Here is a 26,420-nt window from a genome sequence, read left to right on the forward strand (position 1 = left end):
AAAGTCAAGAGTTCATTCAGTAAGCTTCAAAGTTCCTTCTCTAAAGTTGCTGAGACAGATAGGCCTTCTGCCCTTACCACAAACTTTGTGTGTATGTGTGTGCGCATGCAACTATGTGTGCACGCAGACATGCATACACGAGAGGTTGCTGATGCAACTCATAACATGGCTGCCAAACATACACTCCGAATGAGTCATGAGCGATGCATCCAAACTGTCTGGACCTCTTCACCATTCTTACTGACAAAGCAGAACCACAACTTCACAATAATCTTGATGCCACACTTGAAAAACAATAAATAGTCTTTTTTGTAGCCCTTTCCCACCTTGACCAGGCTGGCCACCTCTTGTGTTGTGATAGCAACGACATTGTTGCCACCGTCAGTGATACAAACTGAGCCCGCAGAGACTAAGGGCTTGCTAGCATTAGCATTTAGCTTTATTAAATAGTGGGAAATGCTTTTGGTAATCTTTGTCCTTGCTTACTAAGGTCTACCACGGCAATGTCACACAAAACAATAAAAATTGGACACTGCACTTCAACTACAAGCTGTGTCATTCGCTGGAACAAATAGACTTCACACATCAAATAGGCTCTCCTTTTGTTCCATACCAGAAAATAAGCAATGAAAAAAATACATTAATTGTTGTTTTTATAAAGTGCATTTGTCAAATAAAGACCTTCCTATAAATAAATGCTTCAATTAAGTCTATTTAAGTGCGGTAGGAAGATGCAAAACATACAAATGTAAATGCACAAAGAAAAGCCTTCCCTAATAAACCCTTTACCGAAACAGGCTCAGACAATTGTATTGAAACATATACAAACTTACATACAATACAAAGTTTAGAAACAGTGTAAAATGTAAATGATCTCAAACACTTTGTTTCGTGTTAAATATTTAGTACAATTAAGCTGGGAAGTCAAAGCAACATGTGCATCATAAGGCTGACTGAAAATACCAAGATCTTTAAACCTGTCATCTGGGCCAAAGATGCCTATTTTTTATCTAAACTATAAAAGATTCTATTTTTGATATAGTCCTTTGTGTAGATCGTGAGCCCATGAGAGGGGGGACCCATGTTGTCGCTCCAAGCTTTGTCAGGCTGGGCCTCGTGGGTGCAGGCCTGGGCGCCAGGCGCTCGCCAACGAAGCCCACCTTCAGGCCTGACTCCTGAAGGGGGCCCCAGAGACCCGCGACCGGGCAAGGGAAAAAAAAATAGATGCAATAATATCATTCCTCAGGAAGGGTCAATGGTCCGTGCTTAGTCTGGTCCCTCACCTAGGACCTGTTTGCCAGGGATGATGACCCTACCAGGGCATAAAGCCCCAGACAACTTCGCTCCTAGGATCACCGGGACACGCAAACCCCTCCACAGCAATGCGGTGACGGCTCACTATTATTTAATGAATTACACTCAACTATTTCTTCATTTTATAATGATTTACAAAAAAATATACAGTATTTATAATAATAAAAGCACAAAAATAAATGTTTTACCTTTATAAATTATGAGCTGTGTTTACCTGAGCCACCATTTTCTATAACGTGTTTCATCAACTACTGGCCTCTACTGTAATAGAAATGATGCTTATACCAATTTTTGTCAGTTTTCATCACTTATCTGAAGATGCCTTATCTCCAATAAACCAGAAGAACATCGGAAAAGAGTTTTAAAAATACATGTACTTTATATATGAAATTGACTGGCAACCCCTTCAGGGTGTCCCCCGCCAACTGCCCTAAGAATGTTGGGATGGGCACCAGCAAACCTACAATCCTGGTGGGTTGTACGATGTTGACAAGCGGCTATAAAAACTGATGGATGTACTTTAGATGTATCGTATAGTATAAAAAAAATGGCATTTGCAAATTTGCAAAAAAGCTTTTCCCTAGAATGTATTTACCTTTCACCAACGCCATGCCTCAATTCATTTTGAAATAAAATAAATCTAAACACAATCAGATCTCACATTACAAAAATTAATTTGTACATATAAATGACTTGTCACACAATTCATTTAAAAGAGTTTCCCATCCACTTGTGAAAAAATTAACACCTCATCTCACAGACACGTTTCATTACCCACTAGTAAAAAAACAGGATAAAGGGACTGAAACACACAAGCAATACTTCATAAATATAACAGAAAATTACAAACCTTTTACTTATCTTTAACAGTTCCTTAGCAGAACTTGCAGTAAACGTACACCCTGGGTTGCCTGCTAAACAAATAGATTATTCACTTACGTGATTATTTACACTTCCCATTTGTATTGCTGGATCATATCCTGGCAAGAAACACTTAGCAAATATTGACCTCATAAAGATTAAGAAATATCATAAGTATCAACAATGTTCATGTTTTGGAAATATGCCTTCAAAATAATAATAACAATTCATCTGAAAATAAAAAAATAGGAACTCAAAATAAATTGTGAGTACAAATTTAAAGTAGGTTCAACTGTTCAGCATGACGCTATGATGTTGACAATAAGTAAGTATTGCACCGTATATACATGTAATACTCACGCCTAAATAGGAAAGGAACGTGTCAATACTAGGTGTTGTAATGGGTTGATACCAGCTTTATTTTCAAGTACTGTACTCAGTACTTGCAGTCAGCCCAAATGGCAGCCGATAGCAATGGCTGCCTATGTTAATTGAAGTGCATCCAAATCCAAACTCCTGTTAAGATGCAGTTTCTATAAGTACATCTGTGTTAATAATGTTTATGTCTGTGCCGAGAATGCACTTTGTTTTTGTCAATTTAATTTCCCCTTTCCAATTTAATTTTCTGTGAGAGCACTCATATGAGGACTTAAAAGTGTGACGTTTAAATTTAATGGGTTTCAATGAAATTCACAATTCTCTGGAAAGATCCATATTCCTTCGTTTGAAGTGACTTGCGGCCTCCTTGGTGTTCCTGCATTCACTCACAGTTTATCCTTGGTGGGAGTGTCAAAGGTTTGGACAACGGAATCTGAAATGGAATCCGCAGAGATGAAACGTGCAAGTTCAGACAAGTAAAAATTGATTTAGGTTCAAATTGGTGAATATAGCTCTTAGTAAGTGTTGGAAGGTCTATCTGACAGGATTCCAACAGTTTGGCATTTTTAATTATAGTTAGTTTTCGTTTCATGTAATCTGTTTTCTGAATTCTGTTAGTTTTAAAACAAGAATGTGTTTTGTTTTCTCAAAAATTATTTGTTTCAGTTCATGTTTTGTAAGTATTAGTTATTTTTTAAAATATGGAATGGTTGTCAAATAAAAAACAAATTAGGACACATAATTTAATAGATTTTAAAGTACAGTATAAACTTTCACATGACTGTTTGATATTTCTTTTTTTGTACATACGTACATTAATACCAAATCATTAATTTACTATGAACCCTAAAAAATCATTATCTTTGTCAACAGAAAGAAACAAAGGATATTTTTGCTACATTTGTAGTTATACTGAGTTTTGTGAACACCTAATTTAGTTTTGTTTCATATTATTTTGTTAACAGGTTTTAGTTAGTGTTAGTAGCTATTATAACTTTGATGTCTATACAATAAACAATATGATAAACGCTTCAAAGTTGATTGCAAATTCAGTTCATTTCAACGCAATTCGATTCAGTCCAATTCAGTAACATCTGCTCAGAGAACTCCTTGTCCTCTCTGCTGGATTCTGCAATCAATCCAAATTTATCAAGCGTGACAAAACCTTTGAAAGGGGCACACAAGAAAGTCCTTTCTCTTCAGAAAACCTCATTATTCCTCAAGTTCCCCACCACCAAGTCACCTCTAATAACCCCCTCATCTACCTTGATTCCCATTGCCTCCCCCTTTCTTTTTCTCTCTCTCTATGCCCCCCCCCCCCCCCCCCCCCCCCCCGGCAACAACTCTGACTTCTGTGGCACCGCCTTCATTCTCCCTCACTGGCTTTCATTCACGGAGCTCCCCCTTCACTGCCTTTTCTGCCTCTCCTTTCACCTTCCACTCCCCAGTTCTGTATACTCACTTCGACAGAGCAACCCTGTGATCACCGACGACCCATAACCTCCTCGTCATTCACGTTTTGACATAACTTTAAACGCACCACCAAAGACGGTTTTTAGGCTAAAGGTATGTAAGCAACTTTTGTGTCTTGTCACGTGTATGCTGCCCTTTGTGGCTCAACTGTTTGTATGTGCGTGCGAGTGTGCGTGTGCGCGTGCGCGTGTGGGTTTGAGACGCGTGGAGGTTGTGTTTGAGGAAGTGTTCCGACTCAGTTGTTGCTCATGCAAAATGTGCTCCCCATTCAATATATTTAACGAGCTTTTTGTTTTTGTTTTTATGGTGATTTTAACGGTTAATTAATGTTTGGACAGAATTCGGAATCTTCCACACACTGTAAAGCAAAGAGTGAGCAACTTTTCCCCCCCATCTCAAAAGGAGCGAGGAAAATATGATGCAATATCAGTCAAGGACGTCTTTTTTTTTTAAACCGAACTTGTTTACATACATGCTCAGCCACTGATAAATACAGAAACGTTCCCTGGATTCCTCGTTTCAGAAATTAATACAGCATTATTACAACAGTTTTACTTATCAAAAGATAACACTGCGCTCCTCATTTGCTGTGGTGACTATAAATACGATCATTATCTATCAAAGATGTCTAGGTATACGTACATTTGCATCCTCTTTGACGTGAACTAAAGAAAAAAACAATGTAAACGTTTTTAACATTTTTTACATTGTCTATGAAGATTACTGGTTAGTATGAAACTGAAAAAAAAAAAAAAAAACTTACAAGTGCATCAAAGTGCCTGGAAAAAAAAAGTCAATCCTTGTTTAAACTAGAAACATTTTTGTTGTTGAACTGAACCTTTGGCTCAGTGGAAAAGTGGTTAGCACATCCGCCTCATAGTTCAGAGACCCGAGTTCAAATCAACCTAGCTTCGGCCTTCCTGGGTGGAGTTTGCATGTTCTCCCCGAGTCTGTGTGGGTTCTCCCTGGGCCCTCCAGCTTCCTCCCACATTCCAAAAACATGCATCACAGGTGAAGTGCACACTCTAAATTGTCTTTAAGTGCGATTGGGTGTGTAAATGGTTGTATGCCTCTGGCAACCAGCTCAGGGTGTCCCCCGCCTACTGCCCATAGACAGCTGGGATAGGCACCAGCAGACCTGGGAGATGATCTGTAACATTGCCACAAGAGCACCAACATCTTAAACATTTTACCCTGAAAAAGTTATACAACTGTGCTGATGTTTTTCTAAATGAAAAAAAAATGACGGCAATTTAAAATGTTTATGCTATAATTTAGCTGAAAATGAAAGTTTTAATACTTTCCCACCAGAAACTGTAACAAATTCAATCGCTAGTCTTCCTGGACCAATGGTTTTGTTCATACTTTAGGTAATACTAAGCACACTCTTGGTTGACATTTCAACATAGTGAAACAACTCAATGCACTCATTATTACACAAACTTTTTTTCTGTGTCCCAGTATTGTTCCAATGTGGTACGATTTGTATCCACTCCCCCTGACAACTTGAGTAAAGATAAGACTGTTCTTACAGTTCTGTCCAATAAATTATAAATTATTTCTCCTACCCATTGCAATTTGCTCATGAACTAGTCATTGCAATTTGGCACATTGAATATTTTTATAGGTACTTGATAAGTGCTAATGTGTGAGAGATCAATGAACACACCTTGAGGCAATTGGTAAATGCAAGTTAGTAAAGTGCTTTTTTTGCTTATTCACACCGTTATCCATCGTTGAATGCAAGGAGCTTTTTTTTTTCAAAACATTTGTCATAAAACTGAGTCAATTGGCACATTACCCCATGGTATCTCATTGGAAACGCGCCACCAGAATCATTCAGAGCACATTTGATATGCGACTTTGGTATATCCCATCATTCTTAAACACATGGCACAAACAATTGACTGTCTGGCTGGATTTTTAAAAAAGGGATGCTGGGACAGAAACTGCGGAAAAGTGGGACAAATAAATTGGGCCTGGCAAAATCCACTGGAATTTGGGACACAAGGGTCAAAACTGGGACTACCTTTGCTAAACTGGGACTTTTTCAGTTAAGTTGCAGTTTATACAAGTGTACATACAATATGTATTATTAGGGTTTACAATACGTTTTTACTTGAGGCAGTTTTTGTGACAAGGAAATTTCAACCTTTCACAACAGCAATCTTTTAGAAGCTCTGATGAATAACCAACCATCACCACCTTCACAGACTCTTAGCCATTCATCAAGACCGTGATTAAAAAGTACAAAATATTTGATTAAAATATTTCCAGAACAAGCTAAAATAATAGAGGATGTATGGATGAAAAGAACGATATGAACCAATTTTGGAAGAAGACTGACTAGAAGAAAGACCATACTAATACAGTAATCCATTCAAGTCATTCAAGTATCTGCCTTTGACTTTGCCTACTTTTCGCTTCCACAGAGTTCTGCCATGATGCAGGTGAACGGGGAGGACCCAAAGAGAGCGCGACGAGGCCTCCGGCAGATCCAGGCCAGCATTCAGTCCCGTTCGCTGCTCACCAGGCAGAGAGTATCAAACATCAGTAAGAATGACGTGAAGGGCTTCTTCATAAGAAACGCCTTTGTCATATTCACTGTGGCGGCAGTCGTCATTGGTGAGTGGAAATGTTCATATTTAAAGTTATTTGGATATTTGGATTTTGCATGAAAGAACTCCCGACGTAAACCTGCTTCTTTAAAAAATTCAATTGAAATATGGACATAATGTCGGCAGTTAAAATCTTGCATAAATGATAAATATTGATCATGTTTCTCTTCATTTTGCGGCATTCAGAAGAGTAAAATTGTAGTTGAAATGAATGAAAATAAGGTATTGTTATTGCGTAGTTGGGATGGGAGTCTTTGTTAAGATTCGAGTTGATTCTGATATTTAGGTCTACAATTGGATTTAGAATGGATTTTCGATTCAAAACTATGATTGATTCACAACAATTCAATTAAATTAAATTAAAATTGATTTCTGCTTCAATTTATTGATGCACACAATATCCCCATACTACTTCAGTATACTTTGCAAGACAGAAAAACAAAAGGAGGCAAAGGATCTTTTTTTTTGATTAAGTTTTGTGAGAAAAATGCCTTTTTGCACAAAAACAGCATGTACACAACTGCAATTCTCACGCACACACACACACATTAATTTTGCGGTCAAATTCTTGTATTTTCTATATTACCCTGTATAAGATGCACCAACACTGTGGCAACAATGTAAAAACTCTAGGAAAATAGGATGAGTCACATCTTCCTAAACTCTTTATATTTTCTTGTGTTAATATCCCTAAGTAATATGTTTGTTGAGCGTTAAGTGTGTTTCAGATTTCCCACATTGTGAGTGGTGAATGCACTCGAAGCAGTTGTTTTTTTCTTCTTCCCGCGACGCAGTTCGAGTTAATTTTACCATAAATATCCGAAGTTGCTCAGCATCCGTGTTTCACCAAGTTTATGATTTTGTACAGTATATATGCTAAAATACGCAAGTAATAAACGAGTCACCTTGCCATGTTCTCTACTGCACTCAACCCTGTATCTTGCCACTCTTACTTGAATTAGCGGTAGACATAACTTTTACAGGATCCTCTCCATTTTACCTGTGTATGAACAAGAATGGACTCTGATGTTGGTTCAGTGTACTCGCTTCTATTATTGACAATATTGCTGTAACAAGCTGTTGCGGTTAGCTGCAACAGGCACTTGTTGCTAACAGCTAAGTAACGTCTCCCCCTCTTGCTCGTCCTGTTATGGTAATTATTTTAAGTAAGAATACGGCCAATATAAAAATATGCATCTGTGTGTCAAAACTCAGGTTATGTTGCTGACAAATCAGTTTTTCTCGAATGGTGTCAGGGGAAAAAAAAGCTACAGTTTATAACATATAACATACTTCTGGCCTTCATTTTTGGGGAAAAAAAAGTGTTTCTTATATTTGGGGAATCAAAGTATATGCCAAAACACATATTTCTCAAAATGAATGAAATTTCTCAAAAACAAAAAGGATCTACATGGAATTATTGTTCACTTTTATTTTAATTTTGTTTTAGTCAGTGGATTAAGTCCCTTTGGAGGAGGAGTTTGTGTTGGACCCCTGGAAATGACCAACAAAAAATATGCACACCAAAAAAAAAAAAAAATCAGGCTCAACTATCACACTAACTGAGCAATTTTCACAGGGTAGTTTCTTAATGATTGTCATAAATGGCATCATAATGGAACATGCACGTTGCATTTGTGTCAATGTGCATGTAGCACGATTGCGACCAGCTGTCTTAGAAATAAATAGAAACTTCCGTAAGGAAGGATTGAACTTAAACCCACTTGGACCTCACGCGACCCGCTTGGCTGACACTGAAACCTTTTGGAATTACCCTTTGAACCTTGGTGTGGCAGGATTTCACATGGAGGCCCACTCACACAAGCCAGATCTGCACCCCTACTAGAGTTATAGTGAACTTATGAGTCAACCTCTGGGAAGCATCTGTGGGTTCCTCCTCTTTGTGGGTGCACAGCAGTGCCATACTTCCAGTGATAAACTTCCAGGTGGAGTCCACTTCAGGTCTCTCAGGGTTTCAGTCTGCATGGAGCAGGTTTCGGTCGCATGATGCCAACCACCAAATCGCCTTAAACCCCAAATTGTTACAGAAACAGAATTAGAAGCAACAGAAACTATCTCTGACCTATGCCTCACCCAAGGCAAAAGAGAACTAACTTAGAAACTAAAGGATAGCACAACATGCACTAGTGAACTTTGTAGCTACTGTAACTAGCTTGAATGAACGCATGCTGTGAAGAAATGCACCCAACTGTTTAGTGTTCTGACTGGATTGCGTGCATGTTTCTTACATAAGTGTTCTTTTGCTTCTTTGTTTCCTTGTCATAAAGTTTACTTGTCATAAAGTTTGTACATTTTCTATTCTGTCAGAAGAGCTAAGGAAAACATTTACAATCCTCTAAACTTGTTACTGTAGAAAACTGAAGTAGCTGTGCAACCCTCTTACCATGCCATCTTACAGACCTGCTATGTCAAGAAGTTAGTCGCCAAATGACTCAATAGCTATAGCTAGACAAATAGCTACCAGCATATTCAGCTCTATTAATTTGGTTTTTAACCACAGCACAAACAAACTACGATTAAACATTTACGATCCTCTAAATTTCAGTGGATGCTCCTGTCACTGCTGAAAGCTAGATGCTTGGTGCGCCGCCTGTTAAAGCCACGGTATTGTAGTCAAAGTCAAACTCTGTGGGGAAGTCAGCCAATCCTTCAAAATAAACTATACTTATGGTACAAGTAACATATGACACGAACAACATTTTGTTTTGAAGTTCTTGTCCAGAAGCTTAGTCACGACAACACTCAACCAACTTGATAATCTTTGGTTCCCAGACTGAGCATCACGGGGCTAGTCTGAAATCAATCCCACACGGTGTTGCCTGGAAATGAAGTTCAAACTGTAAATTCAGGGCATATTTTATACTGTGGTCAACAGTGCTGGTGGGCTGTATATTACGGTGAAAATTTCAAACCAGGCACAATTGGCCCCTGGGCTGGACTTTGGATGGACATGCCTGTTGTAATCTTTCCATCCAACAAGCAAACTAATGAGTCAACTTACATGTATAACTCTGTTGCATCGTGTTTTCTACCTAAAGTCAAACATTGACTTTTAATGTGACATATGCATAGGTATCATTCTGGGATTTGCCCTGCGGCCATACAACATGTCCTATCGTGATGTCAAGTTCTTCTCTTTCCCTGGAGAGCTGCTGATGAGGATGCTGCAGATGCTGGTGCTGCCCCTGCTGGTGTCCAGTCTCATTACAGGTCAGTCATTGTAACATATACTGTAGATCAGAAATGGGAACCAGACCCATCATATAGTTTGCTTGTTTTTTTTAATCCATCCCACCTGTCTTTTATATTACAAAGAGTCATGTAGTATGTGTTGCAATAATGTAGCTTTTTATGCCGTAAAACCTGTTACAGATGTTTTTTTTTAATTGCGTGTCCTGTCACATTCTTTGCTTCTTATTTCAAAACGTTATACACGCTATCATCAAAACGAAACATTATTATCATTATACATTGAAAGAAATACCGTACCGATACGTAATTTCTCCCATTTTCCTCTTTGCAACAGATATTCATGTGGTTTGATTGACTAAATGAAACAGTACTATTTTTAGTTTCACCTCTGCTATCAAAGAACTATACTTAGAAAAGAATCCACAAAAGAAGGCACTTTCACTCCGTGCCTTTGCATCTAAATAGGAATCGCAATTACTTCATGCACGTCCGCACCATTTTCCTCATTCAAACTGGGTCACCACAGTAAACAGCTGTATAAATGCAAAGGTTTTGAGGCACAATTTTATTAACCGTTGTATTATTCAAGGAGTATGGCATCTTACTAATTCCTCTTTATATGAATATTTTTCCAACGCTGTTTACTATTTTTTTTTAACACCCATAAAGCTATGTTTGGATGAATTTGGTGTGCAAGATATGCATCAAACTAAAACTCAGTGTCAAAGTTTTTGAGCATTTTGATTTGCTATAAATTGTGACTCCGCCACATCATTCTACAACATTCATATTTCGAATTACTGCAAAACCAGAGGTTGAGACTCGCCCCCTCGTAAAATGTCTGTAATGGAAAAGAGGCTATATGGACAGACAGGATTTTTTTTTTGTACTCGAAGAGTGGCTTTCAAACCTTTTACACCAAGCACCATCTTGAAAACAAACAAACAAACAAAAAAGTTGCTCTCCGTCTATCACTATCATGACCAGCATTACAGTACATTAGCATAGTAGGCTTAAGTTTTTATTAAAAAAAAAAATAATTGAATGGGTTTATTCATGATTAATATTAGTGAACAGAATGCAAGACACTTTAACATGCAGTTTGCACTCCCCTTACACTCTTGCGGGTCTCAAATTTTTGTACCTAAAAAAAGACTCAATCTTAATGTGTTGCTCATAGAAGTTAAATATTGGTCTGCAGACATATTTAACTGGCCTATTGTCACTGGCTCATTCTGGTTTTAAGGAGCCATTTAAATGTTTGGGAACTTTTAGAGTGGGAACTTGACGGCAACAGAAGTTGGAAGTTTGTTTAGGGTACAAGTACAATTACCTTCCTAAACCTTCCGTGGCCCATACATACAGTCCATCACGTGCAAGTGCATTTAGGTCATAGTGGGGACCTATAAGAAATTGGAGAGGAGTTTATGATTAATTGAATGGGCAAACAAATGATGAGGCTTTTTTGCGCAGTCATGGTGTTGACAATGCTCTTGTTGTTTGTTTTGATCTGCACGAAGCGTATTCAAATAAAGTGTGACCGGGTCAGTGAGAGAGAAAGACGTAATGGCCCCCTGCAAGTACACAGTACAAATATGACAGGCGCCTTTGTACTGTGCATGGAACAGAGCATAGTATTAGAATTCTGTGACATCATGTCATGTGACGACAGATACAACAGGAAGAAAACAAGATAGGTCTTTTTTTCTATTAGATATCATGTCAAAAGAAATAATCAAATTCAAAACAAGTCAAAACAACAGCCACCAATGAAACCTTTAAGGTGTACTAAATTTTTATTAAACTTTAACCTTATTTTCTGTTGTAAAATGTAACATGTCTACATTTAGTTTGAAACTAAATCGGCGAGTATACATAATTAATACTTTTTAAAAACATTTTGACACCAGCTGTCGACTGAAAATGACCTCTTGTATACTCGAGGGCCCGGGTAACAACCAGTAAGATAAATAATTATACAGATAAAACCAAGTATGGTTCAGCTTGCAACCTTACATGACCGAATCCAGAACTTGAGCCTTGAGCACATGTGATGTCTCTTTTAGTTGGGTCAAAAAAAAAAATAAACGTAAATATTTTTATTATAAATGAAAAATTGATTTTGTGATCAAAAGACACAATATTGAGGTTTTACTGCTGCTTTAAAATGCCTAAATATGCGAAGTCCCTGCATCAAATCCCTTTAGCAAACTGTACAGGTAATGTTTTGAATCACATGATAACATTCTTAACTGTCATACAAATGTTTAACCAATGTATAAAGTCAAAACAACAAAACCTGCAGAAGACAAAAATCCTGATGAAGGCATAATGCAAAGGTGAGTTTTGTTGCATTTCATTTTCAAACTATTTGAGTTAACCATTATAAAACATAAAACCAATAAAGTACATTGTCTTTTTAACACATGACACTTTTGGCATACATAAGTGGAAAAATAGGTCAACCACTGTAAATCATATAAAAAAACAACAAGCTTGTCTTAGAACATGAAAACAAAAACCTAAAATGCCAATGAATAAACTGCTAGTGTATACCACAGCAAAATGTAAAAGAGAGCGTTTTCCTTGATGCAGCATCAAAAACAAAACTTTACATAAAAGTAACATCTCACCTTATTGTGACACATAAGTGACTATGCACTATGTTTAACTAGATAACCAATGTAAAACGTAAAAAAAACAAAAAAAAAACCAAAGCACAAGGCATAAGACTTAAACACAAAAAAGTAAATGCTGAGGCGAGTCATGTCTCACCTCTTGTTTTCGAACATTAGCTGTGATACAAGTGTAAAGTGTATGTTGTTTTTTTGTATTTAAACATATACTGTATGTTTAAATACAAGTCAACCGCTGGAAATCATAAAAAAAACAATAAGGACATGAAAACAATCATAAAATGCAAATGAATAGTCCGCTAGTGTTGAAAGAGTTTAACCACAGTAAACATGTAAAAGAAAACACTTTACTTAATATATGATGTACACATTTGTGTTAAAATCTCAGATGATGTCCTGGTCATTATGAACTTTGAAACGATGAGGGTGCCAAACATTTAAACACATTTTTCTCAAAACTAGGGATTTCATTTTGGCAACACTCAAACCTGTGTAATTTCTTCCTCAAGAGGAAATAAATGTAGGATTAGAAGATATCTATCTATCATTTTTCCACATGTGTTTATGTTAAAAAAAGAAAAAGCTTTATAAATTCACTCAAAAGTAATGTCACTAACATGGCCAAAATGCTGCACCGAAAAGGCAATTTGCCAGAAAAGCCTCTTTAATATGCAGTACACTTGTTTGGACTGGTAGATATATAAAAAAAGGAATGTAAAGCTACCAATGTTTTTCATGTAGTTGGAATGTTTTCAATCAAGTTGACTCTTGTTAAATCCGTGCAGTGTGCATAAAACCTTTGAGGTCAAAGTGACATGTGAAGGCTGCTCGTTTCAGCGATTGCAAAAATTTTAAAAATATCCATTTGGTAACTTCAAATACACTCCTAGTAAGTGGAACAGTGAGGCCATTTTTTTTTTTTTTACATTTGCTGCAGAACAGGTTTGATGTCAGTAGGTAAATGTGATATACAGACGTTTTCATTTCAGTTTTCCTCCCACATATCTGCATTTGAAATATAATTGATATACAAGACAGGATTAATTGTCATTTGTGACAAAACACCTCCTTCTTCTTTTTAAGCGGGTGGACTTGAGTATATACATGTCCGATACCACTGATCCGATACTGAGTAAAATTCAAGACATTATTGGCGAGTCCAGTCCAATATTTCAAGTACACCTTAACCGTAGCTTTAAACCTTGAATCATCCATCCAGTGTAGGTCGGGTTCCAGACAGTCTGGACCACTTCTTGTGCCCATAGCTTCACCTTTTTCCTTTCAAAACAAGGGCCTGCATTTGTATTTGTACCTCCCACCACCCTTCCAAAACTATGTCTCCTTGCTCTCTTTCAACCTAACTTCTTTCTCTCTTTTGAGTGGAAGAAATTAGTGAGGCTGTGTATGTTGTTGCCCAGACAACAGGTCAGAGATCATTGTGTGAGTGTGTGTGTGCGCGCGTGTGAAGGCTGACCAGAGTCAACAAGTTTTCCCAGGCTCGCCTGCAAAAGGATAAGGGAGGAGAGGCAGGATAAAGGAGCGCCGTGAAGGGCCCTCAACTCCCCTTGGGTGCCGACAGAGAGGAAGTGCAACATTTTTTTTAGCATTGTTGTATGATAAAAATGGTGACATTAACATACACCACAAAAATGACCCAAATGTTGCGATCACGAAACTATATTTTGGCTCAAAAATGATTTTTTTTTTCCATTTCTGAACTGAGTACAGTTTAACAGTACATTTAATTTTCATAACCATCTGCGGCTTTAAAAATTCCCTTGGAAAACATGTCCATAAATATGCCCTGTACGTCTTAAAAAAAGGTGAAATTTCACCATAATGCTACAGTAATTTGCCATTGTTTAAAAAGTAGGTTTGGAAGTGTTAAAACATGAGTTGAGAAAATTTGGAAGCTTACAAGTAAAAGAGAAAATATGTCCACTTACTCCACAAACATCTGGAGTCTGCTCCAAAATGGCTCAATTTTGTAGCGAACATGCTATTTTTATGGTCATTGGTCGCACGTGTTAAGATACTTTCAAGCAACCCTTTCATTCATTTTCATAAAGTATAAAATATATCCACTACTACTAAATAACTACTTAAGATCATGTCTTTGGGATTGAATGAGTTAATATCGCAATACCTCGTGCTGTGTAACATGGCTGACTCGCTGCCTTGCTGTTCCAAGAATGCCGTATTTCGCCACAAACTCTCATATTTTGTAACTCATGTTAGTAAACACTAGTGGCGCGAATGAAAGCCTGAGATGAGTCTCGAGTCCAAAAAAAGGAGTGTTTTTGAATAAACATAAAAGTCCAATTGTGTGGTGACTCTTTGAAAAGACGTCTCAGTTGTTCCCTTTCCTTCTGAAATCCACACCTGCATTATTTCTGTGACGGTTGAAAAAAAATCTGTTTCGCACACTATTGCCTGCAATAGATGAACCTCGTTAAAACATTGTCTTCCCATGCAGGGAGAAAAACAATTCATACCTAAAGGGCATTGTGTTTTAACACTAAACAAAACCCTCAAATAATATGTTATAAAAACCCTATACATAACAAGCAGCTTCATCATGATTTAATGTTCCACATAAAAGTCAACAATAAGATTAGTTAATAAAGTCAACATTATGAAAAACTATTGATGGAATTATTTGGATAATGTTACTCAAAACAAATTACATTTTATAATTTAGATTCTTCAAGTAGTGAGATTCTGGTATTTTCTTCGTCAGCTTTATTTTGTAACCTGAATAACGTTCACCTCACAGCTGTGCAATACCAGGAGTTAATACAGTAGCTTGAATTTCTTGACCCTTTAATGTATTAGAGACCTTTTTGTGTCAGGATGTGTTTCTAAACATTTGAATGGTAATGTATACACTGTAGATCCAAGAACAAAAAAGTTGTTTTTTGAGGAAAAAAATATTATTTGTTTGAGGAAAAGGTATTTATTTTCTTCTGCCAGTTATCTATTTGGAGAAAAACATAACTTGAAGAGGCGGGTGTTGATTGATTGTGCAAATGTATTTTTTTTTTATTATTTAATAAGAAAATGACTAAAAATGAATAAAATCCCACAACTCAGGCAAATAAAAACAACAAAACAGAAAAGAAAAAAAAGAAAACATAACAATATATACATATTTATTTATTTCCCTGCAGTTGCATCTATCTATCTATCTATCTATCTATCTATCTATCTATCTATCTATCTATCTATCTATCTATCTATCTATCTATCTATCTATCTATCTATCTATCTATCTATCTATCTATTCAGTATATATATATATATATATATATATATATATATATATATATATATATATATATATATATATATATATATATATTTATATACACACACACACACACACACATACATACATACATACAACATACATACATACTCATATAACACACACACTGCCATACGCTCATGTGCGTCAGACGCCAAAACATGCTTTATCGTTGATCAAACAAAGTCGGTCAGGGTCAGCGTGTTAATCGTTAACTGGCATCTCTTGTGTATGTATGCAAAGCAGTCAGTCTTGGCTTCCTTTTGGCTCACAAGCTTGAATGAATCACTTGGGAATTATGAACCTTTCAAGGGGCTCCTCTGATACTCTTTCAAACTGTGAGCGCCATTTAAAATATACAAAAAGTAAAGCGGATATGAATGTTCCCTGGGTGCCATCCAGTAGGTGTTGTTTTCAAAGCCAGATTATATTTCTCACTGCGCTTTGTTCGTTGTAAAAAAGGGACAGGTTATGGAGATGGGTGTATTCCATCAATAGTTACCGCACCTTTTTCCCAGGCTCTCTTACATGTATATGATGCTCAGTAGACCACACAACTTTATTGACAAGTCTTAAGTTTGAGTTGCAGTTTTTCCATGTTCCAAATACAGACTCTTAACTGTGTTAATTATTAGCAGTATAGCTCTGAAGAACATTTATGCCTCAAAACCTGTCTTGGAAAAACCAGAGGAACTATGTTTATATGTACTCTTTAGAGGCGCCCCCTTGAGGAAAGTATATGTGCATAAACTCCCCTGCAGATACAGTATAGCCATGATCAGGTTGTGGATGTCAAGATACGGTTCTATTCTAAACAATGGCGGGCTGTGACTTTCACTCGTACGCCTTCTGTGATGTCAGACTCTCGAATAAATAGCCTCCATGCGCAGACATGTGCATTACTGGGCTACACAGGCTACTTTTACGTCTTTTACGGCTTTTAAATGTCAATAAACCCGCATCAGCCATTAAATCTTGTCATTATATGTGATGCTGTCAAAACTTCAAAAAATCAATTATAATTTAAAATAAATATCCATGAAATTTCATGAAGTCAAAATTACAAATCGCAGTTTAATATAAGAAGATTTTTTTTTATTTCTTTACTTTTAATTGAATATAAATTAAATAAAACAACACAAACATATTAAAAATGAAACAATCGATAAAGAAAAGGCTTGCACTCACCTGAACAAACGGCGGTAACAATCGATCAGTCTTTTCAATATCTCCCAATTTTTCTTGACCTCTTCATGCTCAAGCTTTCTCTTCGCACTGAGATGTACAGTGTATCCACTCATGTGTTCCCAAAAGCTTTTTAAAAGCACCGTAGCGCATTGAGGAGCTCTCTTTATCTTCGAACTGAGATGTACAATACTGCATATCCACTTGGGTGTCCCAAGAAGTTTTTTAAAGCACAGTAGTGCGTGTGTCCAGCTGTGCTTTGGTGTCTTGTCGCTGCCTTGGTTAAACAACTGAAGTTGACACATCCACTGTAGCTCCAAACACCAAATCGATCCTTTGCAACCAAACGGCATTCGCAGCAGAACTATTTGCCAGGGTGAGCACTCGCTCAGTCAGCTCAGTCAGAAATATGGCCAAGTTGGGACTAATAGCTACGCTACGCCTCTAGAGCAATCAGGCAAAGCCAACACCGCATGGCTTACTTGTTGAGCATTGCCCCGTCTTCCTGGATCGAGCATCCACTCTCCTCACGTTCAACGTGAGGCCTCTAGATGGCAATCTTATAACTCGGTTGGCTATTACAGCTGTCTATTAAGTTATACAGGCTGTTCACATATCCATCTGCTGTTGCGCAGAAGCCCGCGACTGTTGAAGCGAATGCCCTAGCGCCTCTGGGAGCAGGCAGATTACATACAGCCTGCACAAGTAAGATGAATTCTAATTGGCTTAAAACTCCCATGTAAAACTACAACACTAGAAGGAGGATAATCAAATGGATATAATATGACATGAAAAGAGCAGAATATGGAGAACAATTTTATAAATAAGAAAATATCTATCTATCTATCTATCTATATCTATATATATATATATATATATATATATATATATATATATATATATATATATATATATATATATATATATATATATATTAGTAAAAATGAATTTTAAATTAAATTGACTTTCATTATAGTTATTATAATTATTTTGGTCTATAATGAAAATGATGCCAGATTATGTTAGGCCAGCAGAGAAGGCCTTGCTGGCCCTGACGGTCCACCGCTGATTCTAAATGTACTTTGGAGATGTTTTACAGCAAAGAAACATTTTCAAGTCAAAAACAGACATTCAACGTAAATGCATATTCACCAATTACAATATAAAAGTCGATTTTTGAGAAAACTTGAATTTTCAAGAATTAGAGTTGTATACTTGAAAATAAACCAAGTCTTGTGTTCTTATAATACAACTCTTGTATCTAGGAGTGAAAAAAACTTGTGTACAGTATTTTCAACATTTTTGTCATGAAAAGAAAAGTTGTCGGTTTTTAAAAACATACACACAAAAATAATTGGCAGGCAACGAGCTCAGGGTGTAAACCAGCTCTCACCCAAATTCAGCTGGGATAAAACCTTGCACACCTTACGATTATAAGCAGTACAAATCATATATTTTTATGAATTTGAGAACAATGATAAAGTATAAAATCCTATTTTCTCAAGAGGAAAAGTGTTTTCAAAAATTCAGGGATAGATAAAGGGTGTATAATTTTTAGAAACCATATTTTTCATTTACATTTCGATTAACAGAAGGAAAATCTTGTATATTTTTGATATCAAGTTATATATTTTTAAAAGTGTCACTATATTTTTGACAGAATATTTTTAACAGAATATGACTTAGTAATACCTGTTGTTAAATGTTATTGTAAAATGCATCAGTATTAATGTAAGGATGCAATCTAAGTAAAAACCTAATCTCAAATAAATGCCTCAGGCCAAAAAATACACTAGTCACATTTTTTAGTGGTGGAATACTAATTGAAAATTTGTTACAACTTCTTTTTACTTTTAGGCATGGCAGCCCTAGACAGCCGCGCATCAGGTAAAATGGGCATGAGGGCGGTGGTCTACTACACCACCACCACGGTTATTGCCGTGTTCATCGGCATCGTCATGGTGCTCATCATCCACCCCGGTAAAGGCTCCAAGGACGAGTTCACCAAACAGCAGAAAATTGAGACTGTCAGCCCCGCCGACGCCTTCCTGGACCTTATCAGGTTTGGACTTCAAAATGTTTGTAAACCATAGGCACCAAAGGACTGATTACAGGTGGTAGACTACCACTGATTTGAACTGAAAACCATGACTAAAACCTGTTGTCTTTGGGGTTGCGCCATAGGATATACCACTTTTTTTTTGTCAATATTCTCAGAAAAAGCACTGGGGATCTTGATCACCTTGGGCATATAAGGTATATAACCTTTCAGTCTGTAGATGTGTTTCAGATCGTAGAAGTATGACAAATGTGATGTTAGCTGAAACTCAGCTGTCAGCAGCCCAAGATATTCACTTGGTGTTTGGTTTCTAACGACAGTGATCCAGTTGTTTTCAAACACAAACACACAGAAATAATGAGCAGCCAAATAAGTCAGGGTGCAACCCAACTCTCGCTTAGAGATAAACTCCATCAATAACTCAATCGTTTTCCCTTTATTGGCAAAAACAATAATGCCTGTTTTGATTTGTTTTTGGTTCATCCAGTTATTAATTTGCATTAGGGCAGCAGTTCCAATTATATTTTGCCAAGGCCCCCTAAGAAAGAGAAAGCTTTTGGCCATGATAAACCAACATTGGCATCCTGAAGCATCTGACCCAAAGGTAACATATACACACTGAACAACAGGGGTCCAAGTACTGACCCTTCAAGGTTCCCGGATATCATGGCCTCTTGTTTACATTCCAAACAAAATAGCTAATTTCCTCAAAGTAGGACCAAGACCATTTTAGATTGTTCCAGTTAACGGCACCAAAGTTTCCAACATGTTCAGCACTACATTATGATCAACTCTATGCATTGAGATCCGGTAGGACTAGCAGCAGCATCATACAGCATGTCATTTAGTACTTTGGTAAGTGCTATGCTGTGATGATTTCATAACCCAGATTAAAATGAATTAAAAAGTCAATTTCAGTTCAAGTAAGTCCCGAGTTGATTATAAAACGCTTTCTCAACAATATTGGCTATGAAAGGAAGTTTTGAGATGTGTCCATGGTTTGCTAATATCCAGCATTCTTTTTTTTTTTATAAATGGCTTGACAGCAGCTACATTCAGGGCGTTTAAAAGAAGGCCTGACTGACATGAACTGTTGATTATTCACTGTAACTCAAAACAGATTTCAAAATATTTTTGAAAAAGTCAGATGGTGTAAAGTTATTACAGCTGGTTGATGGTTCCAACTGCTGAACCAACTCTGTTTTTTTTATCTGCTTTTAGTTCTCTCTTTTAAAAAGGAATTTTTCCTGTTTTTTAAATGTGGCATCAATTTGCGGTTAGCGCTACACATTGCAATAGTCTCTGTGTGTCTGTGTGTCTGTCTGTGTGTGTGTGTGTGTGTGTCTGTCTGCCTGCCTGCCTGCCTGTCTGTCTGTCTGTCTGTCTGTCTGTCTGTCTGTCTGTCTGTCTATCTATCTATCTATCTATCTATCTATCTATCTATCTATCTATCTATCTATCTATCTATCATCATCCATCCATCCATCCATCCATCCATCCATCCCTCCATTGTACCATACCTATGTAGATTCAAATCCATCCATCCATCCATCCATCCATCCATCCATAGCACCATATTAAATATTGGTGGCACCTTTGTTTTTGTTTTTGTTTTTGTTACGATCGCTGCAGAAAAGCCCCGCTTCACAGAAATAGGAAATAGGCGGAAATGGCAACAGGCTTTTGAGTGTTGTGGTGGCGATTCAGGGTATTCTGCCATGACTGTAATCCAGAACCATGCAGAGTTTCGAAATTACTTTTAAACCCGCCATCATTTGCATCTCCAGCGGTTAATGATTGATCATCTATTTGCACAGACACGCTTGCTTCACCAACTAGCACTTGAACTCTTTATTACCATGATAAATCATTTTTTCAATTTGGAGTCATGTCTAGGGCTTTATGTTTTTTTTTTTCTTTGAGGTTTAGAAGTTTCCAAAGGCATCTGTTTCTTACTCATTTTGCTACTTTGTGGGTGAAAATTTGGCACTTGGGTTACTGAAACAAATAGAGAATTTGGTCAATTTTTAAACTGAAATATCTTTCAGAGTCAGATAAACAGAAATAAGTAATTATATCTTTTACAACCTGTAAGGCCTGGCACCACGATTCAAGAGTCGAGATTTATTGTCATATGTATAGCTAATGAAATTCTTGTTCTGTTCACTTCACCGAGCAGCAGACTACAGTCTACAATCGAGCAATAAATAAAGAACAATAAAAAGCAATAAACAACAAACAGAGACAATGGTTCTAATAATGTAGTGCAGAATATCATCACCAGTTGATCCATTGATCAGTATCGGGGTTTGTACCGGTGGTTGGGGGTCCCCTTCTCTGAATCGTCCCTAGGTGTGTTTGTGGAAGTGTATGTTTATTTTTCTTTGTGTGCCTGGCAAATAGTTCAGGGTATTCCTGCCTACTGCCTAAAGAGAGCTGGGATAGGCTCCAGCATGCCCGCCCCTTTTGATGATAAGTTAGTCAGAGTCTGTCTGTCTGTCTGTTTATCGATACACTGCCTCCTCGACCATATATAATGTTTTACAGGCCATGGTGACCAGTAGTTCTCAAAAATCAATGTCACAGCTGAATAGTGTTTGCTATGGAAACCTAGTGGGTGCAATGCCGTTGACGTGAAAAGAAATAGGGGCGTCAAACTGAAGGTTGCGGTAGAGACTTGTATGTTTGAATATTTATTAGTACAATAAAATGTAAGTATAGGAATGATATACGACAGAGACAAGAAAAATCAAAGGGACTGAATAAATTGTGAGTCTATTTAAACAGAGTAACAACACAAACTTTGAGAACCATTAAGATGATAGCTCTGGTTGTTCTACTGCTCACTGTGTGAGGGGAATGCTTTTAATGTGCTCACTAAAGGGGCAGAGCTGCCATATTTGTTTGTTTGTCTTGTCCATCTGACGGTTGGATATAGTGCAGGGAGAACAAAAATGGGATTTAAAATTTGATGACCTACAACTAACTGAAGGGTTCTCAGAGGATGACGTGAGATGACTCGACCTGACCATTTTGGACTTTAGGTCTGGTGGTCATTTTTTCATACATGACTGAAGCAAAAGTATGTGATGTTTTGCAGGAACATGTTCCCTCCGAACCTTGTGGAAGCATGCACCAGACAGGTAATGTGTAATATTTACTCACATAATCAATTTGCTTTTGCTTATTGCTTAAATCAAACTACTACAGTACTGAATTTGATTAATTTATGGTACTTGAGTAACAAAGTTCCTGGTTGTGTTATAGAGTTAATATTAATCATGTGTATAAAAACATGCAATTTTTATTCATATTTATAGTTATATTTTAGTTTTATTTATTTTATAGTTATGTCTCTTATATTTCATTTTATTTTTTACATTTTATTTAATTTGATATGTGCGATAAGCGGCTCTAGAAAATATTGATGGTTGTGTATGTACGTATGTATGTATATATACGGTATATGTGTGTGTGTGTGTGTGTGTGAGTGTGCTTGTTTATGAGTGTGCATGTCTTTAATCTGGGGTCTCAAAATCATTGCCTAGCGGCCATCTGCGGGATTGGCTGATATTTTTGGCCCTCTTGTTATTGTCATTTTGATTTTCTTTCCTTAAAACAGCGTAATTAGAAAACAATGAACAATGTGCAGAACAACTGGTGCGTTTGCAAGTTTCCAATGTTGTGAAAGTATTGTGAATCCATCTTGTTGTTTTCACGTGCTGTAATTCAGCTGTCCCTGAGTGTGCTTTAAAGGGACTCACCTCTTCTTGAATTCAAATAGACATAGTGTATCAACACTAATCGTACAAATATCAATGGCGTCAGATTTTCATCACAACTACTGGGAGGTTGGGTTGGGGGGCGGGGGGGGGGGGGTAGTCATGGTTACAAGTCAATCTGAAGTGCCCACATCACATACACAACTACAACTAACTACATCATCTGCAAGGGGAGATCGTTCAGTTAACCTGTATGGCTGATTTTTGCCTGCCGCAATGTCATGCACAGAGCAGCAAGTACTACTTTTGCCACGTCAAGCTTGGTGTGCACTTGGACTGTCATGATTTTAGCACAAATGAGGGTAACTGTAATTGACTGGGACCCTACAGTAGGTTTCATCCCACAATGGCACGCATGTACAAAAGAAGGTTGTTACTCCCAATTCAACCTGCATATGCAAAGTCTAGGAAAATACCAAAAGAAAAAACCCATGCGTCCTAAATGAAAAATGGGCCTCCTCTCTCTCCAGCATATAAAATGATTTTGAGACCCCTGATGTCAGTTCCAGTCAAAAGTTAAGAAATCCGGTGTTTTGTTTTTTTTTTCATTATTTATATCACTAATTGTTAAAAAAATAATAAAAACTGAATTTTTGCCCAGGTGACAAGATTTTCTGTTTGTTTTATGATATGGATGATGCTTTGCTTTATGACCTAAAATGACTTTCAATGCGTAGCTGGGCATTATCAAGAGCTAAATGTGTTTGAAACCATATACAGTATATTTGAAGGTATTTCCAACCTTTTGACTGGTACTATTTACTTATACAGACACACACGGTTCTATTTATTCGTACACACCGTTGCAGTATTTATCAGTAGTATATTTCAGGATATTCATCAGCCACAACATCAGGCACAACTGCACATCCAATGAGATGCAATAAAACAAAATCTACCTTTACAGGGCTAATGATGGTCCATTGGTATACTTGAAGACTGAATGTATTATGTGCTTTTGCAAACATTCTGTCACAAATGACTTTTCATTTTGCTAGTTAAAGGTTTTCATCATACTTGTGAAGTTAATTACTGTTTATGCTCAGTAAGCTAAATTCACACATGAGAGTGATCTTGAAGTCATACTTGAGGCAGGTAATATATTTTTGCAAAAACAGTTTTTTGTAAAAGTTGGGTAAAAAGTGACTTTGCTTACATAATACTGCATGTTTGGCTCAGTTTTTGTAAAACGAGCTTAAGTTTTATGAAGGGAGAAAAAGGTTTTATGTTGTTGAGGGGAAGTCACTACAGCAGGGATCACCAACGTGGTGCCCGCTGGTAACACCCAGAGATCACACGAGTAGCACACATGCCTGTTCTGCCCATAGCTTACAAGTGATAGAACATTGGTGATTTTCTATGAATTTTACAAACTATTATACATGTATTACGTTTACATTACATAGTACACTTGATTGGCATATTTACAACAGCTGGTCCTTAATTATTGTGAAAATTAATTATCGTGATCGGTGTCTTCACATAAACTGTATCCTTTCGTATTACTCAGTACCAAAGAGTTTCAAAAAGGTTGGTGACCCCAGCACTACAGTATTTGTGAAAAAAAGACATACACGCATACTAAAAAAGAACTACTTCTTAAAAAATAAATCTTGCATTTTCAGTTTTAAAAACTATAATATTTCCAAACATCACATTTATGTTTTCCATGAAAAGGTTGTTTTTAATTGTTTATAAAAAGTCTAACAATTTTAGAAAAAAGTGTCTTGTTTTTAAGGGGAAAATAAATATTTTTGAAGGATAAATGTTGATCTATTGAGAAAAAAAACACACCACCCTTAAAAAAGCTAAAAAAAATAAGTGGAAAGATTTCAAGAAAAAAAAGGCTAACATTCTTGAGAACAGTTGTATGTCAGAGAAAAGAGGTAACGTATTTTCAATAAAAACCTTGCATGGTTTTAAGAATTGCTTGTATGTTCTCTCTTTTTTTTTTTTTTAAGAAAAATACATTTTGGAATAAAAGTTATAAGTATTGGATCTCATTAGATTGTGCCCTAATGTTGTGACTAGTGAGCATAGACTCAATTGAGGCGTTTTGCTCCATCTTCACGTGTGATTGCATGAGTAGATTAGAGCACCTGCAAATGTGTTGTGTCTTTACTTTCACAATATCTTGAATGAAGATGCGCGTGTTGTACCCCTATGTCTGGAAATGTTTGTTCCATATGCTTTTCTTTACAGATGTAGTCATTTCACTAGAGTCATATCCCGAGGATCGTCAAGGCACTGTGAATATATGGCAAGCTATTAAATTGCCATTGCACTGCTACTAGCGTGGCTGAAAGCTTCACCGGCTAACGTTTAGGCTCTCACTTTTCTTTCAGTTCAAGACGCAGTACGCCAAGAGGGTGATCCGCATCAATGTGACGGTCAACGATTCGGTGTTCCTGCTCAACGGGAGCCAGGTGCTGACGAGGGAGGAAATGATCCCTGTCCCGGGCGCCGTCAACGGGGTCAATGCGCTGGGTCTGGTGGTCTTCTCCATGTGCTTTGGCTTGATCATCGGGAGCATGAAGGAGCAGGGGCAGCCCTTGAGGGATTTCTTTGACTGTCTCAATGAGGCCATCATGAGGCTGGTGGCCATCATCATGTGGTACGTACAAAACTAAAAATTAGGGGAAAGTTAGGACACACTTATCTACTGTATCTACTCTATGTCAGCCAACATCTAGATAGTTCCTGACAGTTACTGGCAATTAAAACTATTTCAGTAGATGGCAGAGGTAAACTTAAACTCTGTATTAGCGATGGATCCTGCGCATCGACATGGCGGTATGTGCGTGAAGTTAACGAGAAGGAGGTCACATTGTCAGTGCGCGTAACGCTTGGAGAAAAGGTCTCCGGACCAATAAAGTCGCTGTATTGTTCAATCAGTACCTTTTACTGAGGCGCCAAACCTCAAAGGAAGTGTAAGGTTGTCTCTGTTTAATGAATCGCGCATCTTTCAATTCTTCTTTTAAAAGGGAGTATGTGTAATTTTTCACTTGCGCCCGTGGGAGCTTTAGGGGCGTTACGGTAAATGCAGCAATAGACACTCCTCCTCTGGCTATCCGGAGCTATAACAGAAATGGCAACCTCTAAAAGAGTGCCACCCCCCCATGTAATATTATTTAATGATAACTAGACCTATGCCTATATTTAAAACATACTGTTGGTCATTAAGAACACATTTATTTGTAGTTTTTTGAATTTATAATCATTTAATTTATTCATTTTTAAAGAAAAACAATCTAAATCTTACATATTGTCATTTTAAAGCCAGTTTGATCCCAAAAGAAGGGAGAAAGAATTCCAGCTTGTGTGACCATCATGTGACTCACAGTGTGTATCAACATGTTGCTTTTGCCATTAATAAACCTAGCCCTTTTCATTATGTTTGTACTGTATATAATAGGTGCTAGGTTACCTCAGGGTAGCAGCAATGTGAGTTGTGACTTCTGACCTGAATTGAAACATCGAGATAAACTTAATGTGTCGGGGCTCAGCTGCTAGTAGCCCAAGAAAGTTAGGTATTCTTTTCTGTAAGCAAAAAAAAATAAATAAAAATTCTTCCAATAGAACCCTTGAGTGAGG

The 26,420-nt window shown here is 37.2% G+C and overlaps 1 protein-coding gene across 2 annotated transcripts in view; it reads left to right on the forward strand.

The window, feature by feature from the left end:
* The first annotated feature begins 3,936 nt into the window (after nt 1–3,936).
* The window catches only part of LOC148429728 (excitatory amino acid transporter 1-like), a 31,067-nt gene continuing 8,583 nt past the window's right edge, over nt 3,937–26,420 (forward strand). The window contains exons 1-6 of one of the 2 annotated variants that reach the window (XM_088441851.1): nt 3,937–4,119; nt 6,459–6,651; nt 9,738–9,875; nt 18,843–19,047; nt 22,145–22,187; nt 25,172–25,440. In XM_088441851.1, the coding sequence (XP_088297977.1) occupies nt 6,468–6,651; nt 9,738–9,875; nt 18,843–19,047; nt 22,145–22,187; nt 25,172–25,440 (839 nt within the window). In that variant the 5' untranslated portion in view covers nt 3,937–4,119; nt 6,459–6,467. Of the gene's footprint in view, nt 4,120–4,252; nt 4,399–6,458; nt 6,652–9,737; nt 9,876–18,842; nt 19,048–22,144; nt 22,188–25,171; nt 25,441–26,420 lie in introns of those variants that run through there. The other variant, XM_088441932.1, reaches the window with a different exon arrangement.

The sequence above is a fragment of the Hippichthys cyanospilos genome, chromosome 1 (genome assembly GCF_059441005.1).
Source record: "Hippichthys cyanospilos isolate Australia breed blue-spotted pipefish chromosome 1, RoL_Hcya_1.0, whole genome shotgun sequence".
In the NCBI taxonomy this organism is placed as follows: Eukaryota; Metazoa; Chordata; class Actinopteri; order Syngnathiformes; family Syngnathidae; genus Hippichthys; species Hippichthys cyanospilos.